General features: G+C 40.6%; 2 protein-coding genes across 3 annotated transcripts in view; one reads left to right on the top strand and one right to left on the bottom strand.

Moving 5' to 3' along the window:
- The window catches only part of med30 (mediator complex subunit 30), a 36108-nt gene extending 31057 nt beyond the window's left edge, over nt 1–5051 (top strand). Inside the window, exon 5 of the mRNA XM_067496564.1 lies at nt 3105–5051. Within this exon, the coding sequence (XP_067352665.1) occupies nt 3105–3200 (96 nt within the window). The 3' untranslated portion in view covers nt 3201–5051. The remainder of the gene's footprint in view (nt 1–3104) is intronic.
- A 3530-nt stretch (nt 5052–8581) lies between these two features.
- ext1b (exostosin glycosyltransferase 1b) overlaps nt 8582–15565 on the bottom strand; it is a 102784-nt gene continuing 95800 nt past the window's right edge. Inside the window, exons 8-11 of one of the 2 annotated variants that reach the window (XM_067496552.1) lie at nt 14905–14994; nt 13203–13363; nt 12158–12329; nt 8582–11109 (exon numbers count right to left, since the gene is read on the bottom strand). In XM_067496552.1, coding sequence (XP_067352653.1) covers nt 10924–11109; nt 12158–12329; nt 13203–13363; nt 14905–14994 — 609 coding nt within the window. In that variant the 3' untranslated portion in view covers nt 8582–10923. Of the gene's footprint in view, nt 11110–12157; nt 12330–12878; nt 13024–13202; nt 13364–14904; nt 14995–15565 lie in introns of those variants that run through there. The other variant, XR_010913810.1, reaches the window with a different exon arrangement.

Below are 15565 nucleotides of genomic sequence, written 5' to 3'. Positions count from 1 at the left end.
TCGTTGTTTACTTTCATGAGTCATTGGCTGAGTAGTCAGCTTACCTTGGCTGACAAGATCTTGGAGAATCAGAAAAGGGCTACTGCTGATTGGAAAAGCATCAAAACATTATTGTATGGCCTGGGCATTATGTGGCAGGCCAATAAGTGATGGGGCTCATCAATTTGATTACTGAAGAGGTGTGTGTGTGTGTGTGTGTGTGTGACAATTCAGACAAAAAGAACTCCTCGGAGCTCTTTTCCTCTGCTTTGTTCTCCATGATATGCTCTATTTTTTTTTTCTAAATATCATATTATAGGTGTGGAGGATTACACTAATTATGAATACAATTATATTGCCCTGAGGTTACAGAGTAATTCTGTGATAATAGCAGTCTTGTTATTCATATATCAAGATAGACCAGCCAGTACAACTGTACTGTGAAAGCCCTGCTGCCATTGTCTTGTTTCCACACTGAAAAACTAGGAAGCAGGGCTGGTGTTGTATTCTTTGCTTTAAAATTGTTTGGCTGAAATTACAAAGGTGCATGGTTATCATCTCATTAATACAGGTAAATGACTCAGTTATTTCAAGACTTGCCTGTCGGAGTAATGAGGTATATTCCACGCGCACACACAGTATCAAAGTCAAAGTCGAAAAAAGACATTAAAAAAGGGAGAAAGAGAGCGAGTTAGAGAGTTTGAGAGGCAGTGAAAGCCCCCAAGAGAGAGAGTGGAAGGTATCCAAATGTTCCACTCTGGAATATCTTCAAGGACAATCAGCTAAACAGTTGATATTAAAAGAGCTGTGTGAAATCGATTGCTCAAGGTGTTATCTGCGCTGCAAAAATGGCTGGTAATTAGTCATGGCTAAAGGAGTGTTACCGTGAAAGTGAGATGGATTTAATCTTAATAGATTTCACTGCACTGCAGATACTGTACAAGTGTCTCCTGAGTGAGGGGAGCTCTCTCTCTCTCTCTCTCTCTCTCACTCTCTAACTCTCACTCTCTCACTCACTCACTCTATGAGAAGAACAGCAGCTAAGCAAATAGCTGTGATGTACTGCTGTTACTAAATTGGTAGATGTAGATGTTTTGCCCAAGTTTCTTGTTCAAAGGCAGCAAGCATTTGGCAGCTGCACATGCTTTTATTCTCACTCTTCTGCAGCAGCAGCAGCAGCAGCTCGGGAGCCATTATTTGTTATGTATAAAGCTTGGGCAATGAGGTACTTCAGTCCATGGCAGCTGTTGACTTGGAGATCTTGGTAGCACATTCAGAGGCAATCGGTGGACAAAGCTCAGTGACTGACTGGGAGATTGGGCTGTGTGCTCCTCTGTGATTTACCGGTACTGCTACCCCTGAAGCAGACCAGATGTTAGCTTGGTGATTAGTGGAGGCTAGGATTGATGAAGTCACCCGAAGCTCTTAGTATGTAGGAAGAGGTCAACAGGCACATGGAAAAACTTTCCCTACTCGGTGCAAAGCCATTCTGGCTGTGTGCTTAGGGTCGTTGTCCTGTTGAAAGATGAACCGTCGCCCCAGTCTTATGTCCAGAGGACTCTGGAACAGGTTTTCATCAAGGATGTCTCTGTACATTAGACTAGTCTCCCAGTGCCTGCTGCTGAAAAACAGCATGATGCTGCCACCACCAAGCTTTACTGTAGGGATGGTATTGGCCAGGCGGTGAGCGGTGCCTGGGTTCCTCCAAACATGACACTTGGCATTAAGGCCAAAGAGTTCAATCTTTGTTTCATCAGATCAGAGAATTTTGTTTCTCATGGTGACAATCGGGCTTTTGGTCACTTTCCTGACTGTGAGCCTTCTCTCTCAATCACCCAGTTTAACCGGCCATCCCGCTCTAGGAAGAGTCTGGTGGAGAATGCTGCAGAAATTATTCTGTGCCTCTACACAATCCTGTCTCTGAGGTCTACAGACAATTCCTTGGACTTCGTGGCTCAGTTTGTGCTCTGACATGCACGGTCAATTGCTTATATAGACAGGTGTATGCTTTTCCAAATTTTCTCCAGTCAACTGAATTTCCCACAGGTGGACTCTAATCAAGTTGTAGCAACATCTCAAGGATGATCAGTGGACAGAGGATGCAACAGAACTCAATTTTGAGTGTCATGGCAAAGGCCATGATACGTAATTTATTATTTTTTTCTTTTTTTTTTTGTTCCGTTTTTAATTTTTTATAAATGTGGTAAGATTACAAACAAACAAACAAATTCAAATAATTCTGGAATGCTGGAATTCTTCTGCTTTTTAGTTTACGACCAAATAGCAGCTAGAAGCACATGCAGAAACGAGGTAGAAACAACTCAAAATGAGACTGTGTGACCGATCAGTAATTTAAATAGTGATTTTAAGCTTGTGTTGGCGCAGCTTGTCAGAAGTGGTCATTTCTTTCTACCTTTGGAGCTGACGTCTTTTATAACCTTCAGCATGATCACTGCTATTAACTGCGGCTTCTCACTGGAATTTCCATCATGCTAGAGCTGACAGATGTGTTTCAAAGGTGATATCACAACAAAACAAAACAAAACATGGAATGCAAGGATGTGTTTTCTACACAAATTCACATATAAGCACTAACTTTACAGATTTACTAATTGGTGAAAATGTCCTTATGCTTTGCTTCGATCTGAATTAGTATTTAGTATAAAAAGGCAAATTTCCTTAAACATCTGGGCACTGCAGGATTCTGCAAAGACTACTTTAACATGAGTCCACTTACTCTGCACCATTTTCACTTGTGGCTAATGCACATTGAGAGCTGCCCTGAGCATTTACAACAGTGGAACTGTAGTGGATGTATATTCTATTGGCTCAAAGGAAATACACTGCCCGTATTTATCATAATGCATGTCACCAAAATGCCATTGTGGCTCGTTCAGGTATTGTACTTTTCTGTAGTGTACTGTACCAGGTGCATGAATATGACTGTGCAATGTTTATATATCAATGTAAGTAAGAATTATTTTATTTTTTTTCTGCTGAAAGGCTAATTGCATGACAGTTTACTGAGATGTTCTGTCATGTGTTGGATCTCCTTTTCTTTGCTTTTTTTTTAAAAAAAAATCTGTTTTTCTTCCTTTACTTTATGTTTGTAATTTTTCCTGCAGAAGCTGAAACAGAAAAACCACCAACTGAAGCAAATCATGGACCAGCTCCGCAACCTGATTTGGGAGATCAACTCCATGCTGGCAGTCAGGAGCTGAGCAAGACACATACACAAACACACACATTAATGTAAAACGTAGACACACTTGGATAGCACCATTTGGACATTAACTGGACGTGTGACAGGGTACTACAGATTGGCTGAGGCTGCACTTTACATATAGAAAATGGGGACTTTGGCAATATTTGCTCATATACTGAAGAAGACGTGAAACCGTGGAAGGAAGACAAGACGGGAGACAAGTGAAGACCAACATGTTTAACACCACAGAGAGGTGAGACAACACCCCACACCAGACACAGTGGGAGGAGGGTGCTGGTGATTGGTGTGGGTGAAAATATTGTCTACTCTGAAATAATCTGAAAAGTTGATATATTATCTTTATCTATTTTAGGGCTGTAAGGGTACACACAAATCATGGTTTAGTACATACCTTAAAGGTCACAGTTTGATACATCTGGTAACGTAATGAGAAAGAATACTTCACATAAATGAACATTATAATTTCTGTCATTATGAACATTGAAAAACACTGGTATTGCTATGGCCCAATCTGAATTACCAAGAAAAGGCTCTGATGAAGGAAGCAGTGTTTACTATGTTCATTTGTCCCCTGCAGCAGTAATATTCATGTTCTCATGGTGCCGTTTGAAGTAAGTTACCAAATTTGGCGCATTATCATAAGGGTCCGCAATCAGCAATGGACAATGTCGACGCACCGCTTTTGTCTCATCCACTTATCTTGGTTTGTTGTTTTTTGTTTTTTGTTTTTACCTGAAAGCCAAAGTGTCCCCCAGCAAGAGACCTTAATGATAAGGGAGGGTCTTCTATCTTCTCATTAGCATTGGCCTTCACATTCGCTAGTCAAAATGAGCTTTGTATTTACTGCACTCCGGTCCATCCGGACAGATTCACATATTTTTATATTATGTTTCTTAAAACAACAAAACAACAGTCTGGTGCCCATATCAACACCAAAACATGTTTTATTTACTACTTGCTTCCTGGAACATCTCTTAATTCTCTTTTCTATGTAATTCTTTTTCTTTTTTTCTATGCAAGTGATTTGGGCCAAATCTATAGTCAGCCACCAGCACAAAAAAGTATTACAAACTTTCTTTGAGGAAAATTAAAGGCTTCAGCTTTCTAAATTAGTGACAATAGGTAGATATCTTTCAAAGTTGGTGTTTTCATTTACAATTTCCAAATTGTATTACTTTCTTTATGCCTAGCCTCTTTTTAGCTCGTCACATTTGAATACATTTTTGCACAGAACAAGGACTGTAGAACTCAGTCCCCATCACTTTCAATAAAAGTGCTTTTAAGAAGAGATCTGCTTATGGCCAGTATAAACAGGAAACATTGTTACAGCAAGCAGGCAATCTTTCTTTGTTCTTATGGGAACCTGGTTGTTGTTGTTGTTGTTGTTTTAAGATAAATTTGAAACCTGTGAACCCCTCCTGTAAAATATTCATGTGGGAACTTGAAGGGCAGCTGTTCACAACTGTAAAAGACTGCGTTTGCTCCAAATCTGCACCGAAATGAAAGTCATGTACCTAAATGGTTTGGTATGAATATGCGTACCTTTACACACCTATTTACAATCTATTTGTAGGTACTAGCTCGATAGAGGGTCTATAGCTGTAGAGAGAAACTCATATATTGTATTTAATCCTCATATTCTGTACATTTGTTACGTGCATATTTCACAGTATTTGAATTGTCTGAGGTCCGGAAGACTTTTATAATGCTAAATAATTTTGATAAGAAGAACCTACACTGTGGCAAAACCATGAGTCTTATTCTTACTCAGTTGATCTGAACTGTACTGAGTGCATTTACATGTTACATGTTTACATGATTCTGCTGAAATATAATCTTACTTGCATTTCTTTTTAAAATGTCACTTCTGTTTTGCGTTGTATTTCTTGGTACGTCATTGTGCCTTTTCAGAATATCTCCCAGGGATCAAAGGCTAACCTAAAGACTAAAAACACCCCTACCTCAGACTTGGGTAGAGTTAAATTCAGCCAGCACAAACGTGTGAAGGTTGAGGGGAGCAAAAGCAGCATAATGTATTTCTCATGATTTCTCATGAAGATAAGATCAAGAAAAAGCCTAATACAGTAGTGTAGTCATACTTACCCCTGTGCTGTTCCAATTTAAAAAACAAAAAACAAATATTTTTGTATGTAATTCCAGTAACTTTCAATTTGCCATTAACGAAGCTCAACTCTTCCGAAAATGTCCCATTAAACGCTAATTTTTAAAGGGAAGACTGCAAGACTTTTAATGTCTTGTTTCAATCACGGTAGTTTAACATTATTTAGGGAATTTGTAAACTGTAAAGATGTTCTGGTGAGAATAACGCAATATGACCTACTACAGGATCCCTGCCCAGGGACTGCGGACGTTGTAGCTGCATTATCATACTACAGCACTTCATGGGTTTATCCATCTAGACCTGCCCTGTATCAATTAAATACTGTTTTTAAATGTCGCTTAGCCAGTTACTCTAAAAGGCCAGTTAAGTATCTGAGATGTAAACCCAGAATTTACATGAGTGCAACTTGTTTTAGTGCAACTTGTTTTTCCGCAACAATTATCTGAGGAGGTTATTATCATTGATCTTTCAAAGCTGTACTTTCCACCCTGTCACTGTGAAGAGGAAAAGGCACTGGTTTATTTAGTGTGAGCATCCTCTGCCCTTTGTATCACACACACATTTTTTGAGCACTAGCTTGAGCACATTGAAGACTAGTTTAGAACTCCCAAAGCCACAAGGTAGAATTAAAAAAACCAACAAAAAAACTTTCTTTACATACTTTCTTATGCTAGATAGATAGAAGCCTTGTTTTAAAGAAGCCAGCCCGTTCAGCTAGCGGAGCTCTGGGGAAACATGAGCTCAAATCTAAGCACATCTGCACACATGCAGTTGCACACACCACTGTCAGGTCACAGATATCCATGATATTAGTGTTTGATATGGGTGTGTTTAATTATTCAGGGCAAAGCTGGGGTCATATCCAAGACGTGTTATGAGGCTATTGTCCTCAGGGAGATGCAGAAGGACAGATGCAACATTGGGCAGAGAGTAGGCTTTCAGCAGAGTAGGGGAGAAAAAAAAAAAAATCAATGCTTTGAGTAGTGACTAATAAACCCCTCCTCAGTGGTCTAACACAGGGATGGTTATTACATCTCGGAGGGCAACGCAGCATTGAGGCACTATTATTACTTTACAAATGGAGTGTGTTCTCATCCAGCTGAAGCAGAGGTCAGGGTCTGAGTCCATGCACTCTGTTGCAAATGATGAAGCGGATAAAAATGCGCAGGGATACACTCTGATGTTGACCGTGTGAGCACAAAAGCAAGCAGCACAAATACAAAGCATCAGTTCTTGTCAGCATACTCCCTTATCATGTTGCAACAGTGTCAGGGAAAAAATGAATCCTCATAATCCTCTACAGGACATATAATATTATGTAGTTTCCACCCTATTGAATTTGTGAAGGGTTCTTGTACTCTGATGCACATCGATGTGAAGAGACTCGATAGTGATGCTGTAGTTTGGTTGGAGCTAAAGAGGAGATAATTGGATGATTTCCTGTTTAAATTGTCCAATCCTGGTTTTTGATACTGTTGAATGTAAAGCAAAGTGTTGTTTTAGTTGAGCCTTGTGTTAATTAATACCTTACTTTAAACCTCAAATCTCTTTTCCACTAATGTTGATTGCTGTCTAGGTATGAGCACAAGAAAATAGACTTTTCCAAAAGTTGTAAAACATTTGCTTAAAATTACAGGTTATTGGAACCAGAGCTTTGAGAAATATTGGGAGATATTGGCTCGTCATAGATCCCTTGGTCTATTTGGATCAGCTAACGGTCTCCACATGTTGAACAAATTGCTGACCGGATATTTAATGCCAGTTTCCAGTTCTTGACTGCTCAAGGAGAACCATCTCCACTAGTTTGCCATGATGTTTAATAAAAAGACAGACATGCAGTTATCAAATATGAGTTTATTTTTTTATAAATCATTCTTACAAAATTGGCATTTATCTATTTCATTTGTGACCTCTATAAAAGTCTTATGTTAATTACAAGGTAGGAGGGAGGAGAAGGCATTAAGACAGCTGGGCTTGACTGAATCCTTACAGATCAACAATAATCTGTTGATTAGTAAAGAGAGACAGCCAATCACTGATAAATAATCCCAAACAGGAAGTGGTCATGCGTTGTCACCTTAGCAACAGTGTCCAAACAAAGATGAAACCAGGGTGTTACATTAAGGGAATGGAAGCGGTGACTCATCCAGTGTATGAAGGCAGGGATGATCAGTCCCTGTACATGGTGCTATTGCTGCCGGTCTACTGGAAATAACAAGTTTAGGACAGACGGTGCTTGGCATGTCAAGAACTCAAATGTTGGTAAAAGGCACAAATCAAGAACAGACTAGTTTCAAGAACACAAGCCGTTGCCACTATAAACACCAACTGCCTGGCACATTTTGGGTAAACCTTCCTCCATCTGTGTTGAAGCCCACAATGATAACTTGCATAAAGTTCCCCCTGATCAAGTGACAGACAAAAAATAGGTGCTTTAGCAGATGCAGAGGTTTTCCGGGTTTTGCTCACATCCATCCCACTCTGACTGGGCTCTAACATGCCAACAAAAAGATGGGTCAGTTTCTTTAGCAAAGTTATTGGACTTGAAACCAAGCTGTGAAAGAGGTAATTTAAACAACTGTCACAGCCTCAGACCCATTATTGTAATGGATGGGGAGAAGATGTTACAGCAGAATCTGAAAATGTTTCCATCTGGTACAGGGGACCCAGCTGCTTATTATTTTCCATGTTTCAGTTGGTGTAGTTTTTATTGGGACTTTGCAATTTGACGCCCATGGAGAGCCAGGATGGTGCAGCCCAATCCAATTCTAGATCACTGGTGTATGCAATCTTTTCAGGAGTTAAAACTCTACTGCAACTCCAGAAAGTTGCTCTTGGAGCTCTGATTAAGTTGTATGAGAAAATGTGATGGATGTTTTCCTAAAAAACCAATGCAAAGTGAACCATGATATATGCTGTATATTGACATCTAGATGGATTAACGTGCACGTGTGGAACAGAAATTGAATAAAAACCAGTGACTTTCCCTCAGTGATGCAGAACCAGTCTTATGTTCTCACAATGTCATCTCATATCGTACATACTATTTTGTTTTTTCCAAAAATAAATGTGTACGTATAATGATGAGAGGTGCTGGGACTTATAATAGGTGTTTTTTGCAAAGCTGGAGGATGTGGTTCTAGTGAGATGATGAACAGTGATTCAAACTATCGGACATAAAAGACATGACATGGATTCAAACAGTGTGGTTCTCTGAAGATGAATAGGATCCAGATGCAGACCAAGTCTGGAGTTTGTTTTCTTTTCTTCTTTTTACCAGAATCCAATACAGTTGATTAAACAGACCATAAATCTCTCCTGGTAAACAAATCACATTCCAAACTTAAGTCTCAGATTGTAAATACAAACATGATATTCAAAACAATGACATGGAAAAAAAAACACAACATGAGCATCCTGCTGGATATGATATATGGTGAGAGAGAGTCATATTGCTGTAGCAGGATATGACTCTTCTCATCACTTTTTGATATTGTAAAGGCTTTGAAATACATTTAACAAACCTTGTAGTACAAAAAGAAACAAATGCATTAAAAAAAAAAACCTCACTGGATGTGTGACACTGATATTGACAATGTAGATGACAGCTACTGATTCTCTCACACACTCGCACACAAAACATCTTTGGGTGAGACATTAAGTCTGACGGCAAGGCCACTAGAGTACGCTGCTTTCAAGTGCCTGCGGACCAAATGTAAGTGGACTGTTTGTCGACCGATTGGCAGCGTGGAGCAGCACAGCTACGATCCCACCATTTTCTTAGACAGCCACTTTCTTAAAAAAGATCAATTAAAGGTTGGCATAGCTAGTTATTTTAGCATTTTGATCTGGTTGTCCCAACAATACTATAAGTAATTTAAGGTGCAAACTGTCAGACGGATTAATGTGGACATTGCAGGTCATGTTTGTGGGTCGCTGCTTTCACGACAATTGGCGTTTCATCAACGGCTCGTCCGCTGGCAGCCAAACAGCACTTCAAATGAAATAGGTTTTACTTAATTGAAGCTCAAACCTATCTTGGCCTGACAAATGGAGGAGAAAATGTTTTGTCAATTTAATGGCTCCATGGACTTGATGTCTCACAGGAAAAAAATAAAAATAAAAAAATCATGGCGGCAGGAGCCACATCGCAGTGATGACTCTGATATTTCAACAGGAGAGCGGTTAGGCCTCTCACACTGATGCAGGCAACGTGATGTGCAATAAACAATTTTAAAGGCAGACCCTGATGTCAGAATGGCACTGATGCGCTCAGCGTTAAAAATCTCACTCCGAATACTCCTGTGAAATGACGCTGGTCACTAAAGACCTGCTATGGTCTGAAATTTTCTCCCTGTAAGGATGGTGCTCTGAGGCCATGCAGGAAGAAATAAATGGGCTAAACAACTCTGGTTAGAATGCAACGTTCTGCTCCATTTCATCTAGAAATGTTCATTTCGCTCATTCCTACGGAGGGAAAATGTACTCCGCCTGAGCTTATGGTTGGATGAGCCAAGGCTCTGTACACACAACATGCACACACACACACGCACACACAGACACACACAGAAGAGTGAAAGTACAGAGTTTGAAGGCGAAAATAAAAGATGATGAAAGTAAGTGGGGGGAAAAAAAGATGAGAAAAGTACAACTGCCATGGCGAGTATGAGGGGAAAATGAGATATGAAACGAGATGTTTTTCTAACTTGTCTCAGCTATAGCAGGGAAGCAGATAGACATTTATGAAAGCCATATCAGCACATCAAGGAATGAGCCAAGGAGAGGAAAGACGGCATGTTTTCAGACTTGAGGCTTGAGCGCGTGTTGTTGATAGCTGAGAATGTCAGGGACAAGATGTCTGCTTTGCTTTGTAAACCTTGCAATAACAGGTCAGACGCTGCAGTTTACATTTTCTGTCTTGAAAAAGGAAAATATTGAACTGAGGATTCAAAAAGTTTCACAATAGGAAAAAGGGTCAACTGTGATGACAGAGAGCTGATTTGTACAAAAATCAAATCAACTGTAGAAGGTCCTCCAGGCTATAAAGAAGTAGTTTGATAGTGAGAGTCCAGTAATAAGTCCTGATGCAGACTAGGGAGGGTTGCAATAAGTAGGATTTGTTGTGGGTGGGGTTGCCAGGTTTGCGATCACAGGCACCTTCCCCTCTTCTACGGTCCTGCAAATGTGCCAAGAGAGCATGAACGTCTATATCGTCCTTGTTCGTGTTGTACAAAAAAATATTCTATCCAAGTGTTCTCGTCGTCAGTAGTGTGTGCTGTGTGTTTGCACATTTGTGAAACACACAGTACTGTTTGGCGTGTCCATCAGTTTGTGTACTCCTCTTTGTCTGTCTGTGTTTGTGTTCTTTGTTTGAGTTTTTCAAATCCGAACGCCATCTGCTGTTTCCTATTCATCCTGTCCTGCATCAAGTTCTGGCAGCAGCAGCGCTGTGGTCATTGGCAATGTGCTGAGTGGAAGACAGAGCTGTGTCGCTCCCCGTCCATCCTGCTGTAGTCCGACTACTCCTAACTTCCACAGAGTCTTTCTCTCGCGCCTCCCCCTGCATGGGGTCTCCCCAGAGGGGGCGCCGGTCCTGTCAGAGCCTTTCGATGTCCCTGTATTTCTTGCGGAGGATGGAAACCTGGTCCTTGAACAGGACGGGGTCCAGTCGCATCTGTGAGTGGACCAGCGGCATGGCGCCAAACCAGCTGGCGAACTTGTTCATGCAGGTCTGTCGCTGGGCGAAGTGGTCTGGATCGGCCCAGCGAGAAGCCCTTGAAGACTGGTGGAAATGAACAAGAGGAAGGAAGACCGCTTTAGAATCATGTTTCCAATTATGAATAATTATTGCTTTACATCAGTGATTCCCAATCAGGCATAATTGTACTCCAGAGGGAGGCTACTTCTGCAGTTGCCAGGGGGTATGTGGAAAGACTGGAGTACCTAACTAATTAGAAAATTAGAAATCATGATTTTATTTGTGTTCAGGAGGAAAAATAAACACCCAAATAGGATTAGGAACACAATAACCTGCAAGACACAATAGGCTGCACAGTAAAATCATATTTTACAATTGAGCTCTTAAGAAAACTAGTTAGCGGGTGAACAGAAACATTTGAATAATTAGCTTAAAGTGTTGGATAAATGGTTGAATTCCTACTTCATACCCGCTGTGAATCGACTGCAATGTTAACGCATTTGAAATGTGAGTATGCGAGATTTATTATACTATTTATTTTTACTATTATACTATATAAGATTTATTAGGTTAGGGCCCCATCCGAAAGGAAACAAGTTTTCAGCGTTGTTGGGGAAGAGACATTCTCACTGTATGAAAGAGGCCGTGACAATCGTGTGCATTCATTCATTCGTCATAGTCAAGCGTCAGCCACAGTGACAAGAGAAAGCCATTACTGAACCGACGATTGACGATTCCAGTGTCTCAGTAAATCATCGTCTGGACCCTATTTTATTTTGGAGGTTGGACACGAAACTATGACGCAATACTTTTTAGATGGTTCTACGTCTCTCAGTGCTTTTGGTAGTGCCTTGCCCTGTTTACCACTGAATTTTAAGAGAATAATACGCGCTGTTCACAAGGACAAAAATCAAAGAGGATTATATAATACGGCTGCTTCATGTCCAAGGTTGTAAAATCGTTACTAGCTCCATCATATGCTGTAATGAGGGTTACTTTAGTGCAGACCAATTCTCTCAACTGGCGGCCGTCCTGTTTTAACTTACCAGCTCTTTTAATAAGTTCTCTCCATAAAATATTCACAAAATTGACACGGAGCTAGTAATGAGAAGGGATTCAAGTACACTCTTACCTGTCCCATCATAGTCTCCTTATACTGTTTCTTCTGTGTGACTTTGATGGGCGGCAGCTTGGTGACAGCAGAGACCAGGAAGTTCATCAGGATGTCCTCACAATTGGCCAGCTGGTCCACCATGCTCTTTAGACTAGTAGGCAAGTAGTTGGTGTACAGATAATGGTAATATCTGGTAGAAGAAAGAAAGCAGACAAAGTAGGATGAAGGAATTGAACTAGGTGAGTCAGTCCTTGTGAGAACGGAGAACTGATAGCGTGTTTATGCTGGACACAACAATGATATTTTATTCATTTGTAGGACAAAAAGGGTAGATATGTTAAAAAAAAGAATATTTCATCTTCCCAAGTGCAGGCAATAAATAGTATAATGTTTAATGTGATATCAAATATATTGTATAATTACACAAAACCTGTGTGAATAACTTCTTTAAAATGCATCAAAACATTTGGACACCTTCATGTTTCAGGTTGAAGCGTTTGGATTTAACTCGACTCAGTTCCTTTCCTTTGCACTAATTGTTCAAATCCCTGGACGGACTGAACTTATTGAAGTGATTAAGCTTTAGGCTGCAGCGATTGGCTGACTTCAGCCTAATGGACTGCTCCCATCACAGCTGGGTGAAGCCATATTAAAGCTGACAAGGCTGTAGTTGAACAAAATGCCGGAAGTGTGCAACAGTGCGTAGCAGACAAATTGACATTTTTTGGATAAAACATACCCCGTGTCAAAGCATTGTTTCCTGAGGCTGTGCTACGCAGAACATCACGCCTACTTTCATAATCTACAGATCACTGCATCAAAGTGTTGTATCAAAAGAAAGACAACTGAACACTGGAGAGCAGAGAAGAGCAAAGCTGCGATCCCTGTGTAACAAAGGAGGATCAGAACAGAAATAAGGAGCAGGGAAAAAAAAAAAAAAAAAAAACAGCAGAGCAGAATAAAACAGAAAGACTTGGATGATTCACATGATTGTAAACAGCTGTACAGCATGGGAGCAAAGTTTTAGAGATCAAAGGAAGATGATGTGAAGTATTTACTGTACCTGTGGTAGATGGCGGCCCCAGTCAGCACCATTGAGTAGTCATTGGTCCATTTGGATGTGTAGCCCCAGCGCTCCTTGTTGCTGTCCCAGAAGTGGCTCCGGGCGGGGTAACCTACGATCCGTTCTGGAAAGCTCTGCCAGATTGTAAAGGCAAAGTCCACCTGTACGGAGAGAGATACAGCTTTTATATATGATGGCGCAGAATCTTTGGCGTATGCATAAACTCTTTGTTACCCTTTGTAAAGTAATTAGTTCTCTAAAGGATGCATTACTAGAAAGTGGTACATCACGTTTGCTGCCTTTAGGAAAAATGACAAATAGTTTCCCTTGAGATTATGTGGTTGAATTATGTCATTTTAAGTTATCTACAGTATATATTACGTAAGGAAAAAAGGACGAGGAGAACTAATAAAGGAGCTGCTCGCTCACACACATTTCACGGAAAATACAACAGAGGCAAAACCTCATCAAACATAAAGCAGTCTTTCCTAAGCAGCTGCCTGCAGCCAACTTCTGTGGCGACGATCAAAGCGTTCAATCAAATAATTAAGACGAAAACATCAAAAAGGCCTCAGCAGCTCCACAAACAGCCTGCTCTCCATTACGCCGCATATTACCAAGCTATACTGCAATGGGGGTGCTTATATTAATGAACACTTGAGTTAAAAACCACCATAAAACATAAAACACATCATTCCTATCTGCTTTTCCTGCCAGCGTGAATAGGTCCTGAAGGGAAAGAAGACAAGCTCAGAGTCTTTCTGTTCTTTTGCTTGCAAAATAAATAAATAAATAAGTGGCTGTAGGATAAATTATTTTGATGTGTGTCGCCTTGATACATCAGTAAATCATCATCGGTCCCAAAAAGTAGGCATGTTGGACTGTGAAGGGCAACTTTTATCCTCACCTAACTTCACTAGAAGACAACAGACAAGACAAAACAAAACCTTTGCTGTTGGTGAAAGATTAAAAACGCCTCTAATAGGACTTCTGAGCTGTGCTCTTAAGGGTTTGCATATGATTGGCAGGATGAATGGACTGGGAAATGGTTCTCTGATTGTGTTATAGCACTAATTTATTTCTTAACTTGCACTGGCATTGATGTTCCCCGAGGTCTAAAACTTTGGGGACTGTTTGTGTTCATGATCCAACCATCTTCACATAAGGAACATGGGTCGATTCGGTTTTTGGGGCTTGGATTTTCCCCTCGGATGCCAGTTCTGCCTTGCCATCTTGATCCTCGGCACAAACAGTCCTTATGAGATCTAATTCTACACTGTTCAAAGCAGCATCTGGCTTCCCATGGTGCTGCGCCAAAACATGTCCCCAGGAAAAACAGGAACCATCGAATGGGGGATTTAAGAGCTACAGTGTGAGTAAAAGCGTCAAAAACATGAGAAAGAAAAAGAAAAGAGGAGGAGAGAGAGGAGGGAAAAAAGCAGATGAGAAATAGGGAAAAGATAAGGCCCTGGGAGTTAAAGTTAGAGCAGTTTAGGCAATTTTAAAAATCAAGTTGCAGAGCGATAACTTGAAAACACAAGGGACAAACAAAAAAGAGATAAAAGATTGAGAGAAAATGCAATTGAGAGAGTGCGCAACTTAGTTTTGTCTCAGGGGGACCAGCGTACCGAGGAAGAAAAGAGAGAAAGAAGAATGTTCAATTCTTACTCTATTTTACCAACTTTATTATATTTGAAGGTACCTCTGTGGTGGACAACACAGTATCTTCATCCAGGCTGAGGACAGCATCAGTCACTATGGTCTCGTAGGGCAGGAAGCGGCTGCTCATCACCTGCACGGGGAGAAATAGAGATTAAAAACCCCATAATTAAAATGAACACATCTGGATCTGCCTTTGGAAACGGCATTAAAACGTGGGTTGTACTGTGCACATTTAAATTGCTTAAATAACTGAAGGTCTACAGGAAACATCTGAAAAACGAAGTAAAACTCTCTGCAGTGGAGGACTCAGATCTTGTACATGTCGTCCTTTTTTCATCACACTGCATATTTTCCAAACTGACGGTGTGGAGGTGTTGATTCACACAGATGACAGCCTCCATTGAACTTGATTGAACGTGATATTGTTTCCATGGAAACATTCTATGAGAGTTTCTTTCCAATTATTTGATATTGTATCCACTGTAATATTGGGATGGCTGCATTTCTTTCTTTATTTTATTTTTTAAACAGTCGCAGTGGCAGACACAGCAAGGTAGCGGAGGGGTCTTTCTCCCCAAGCAGCAAGAAAGACAGTGCCATCCCTTCATGCAGCATGATCTGGATCCACCCCAGGGTCGCCTCCTAGGTGGACATGCCTGGGAGAACTCCAGGAGGAGGCAACAGGAAAGAATTTTATAACA

This window comes from Channa argus, chromosome 1 (genome assembly GCF_033026475.1).
Source record: "Channa argus isolate prfri chromosome 1, Channa argus male v1.0, whole genome shotgun sequence".
Taxonomy (NCBI): Eukaryota; Metazoa; Chordata; class Actinopteri; order Anabantiformes; family Channidae; genus Channa; species Channa argus.
The sequence above is the reverse complement of the archived record's forward strand: the minus strand, read 5'-3'. Positions and strand labels throughout refer to the sequence as shown.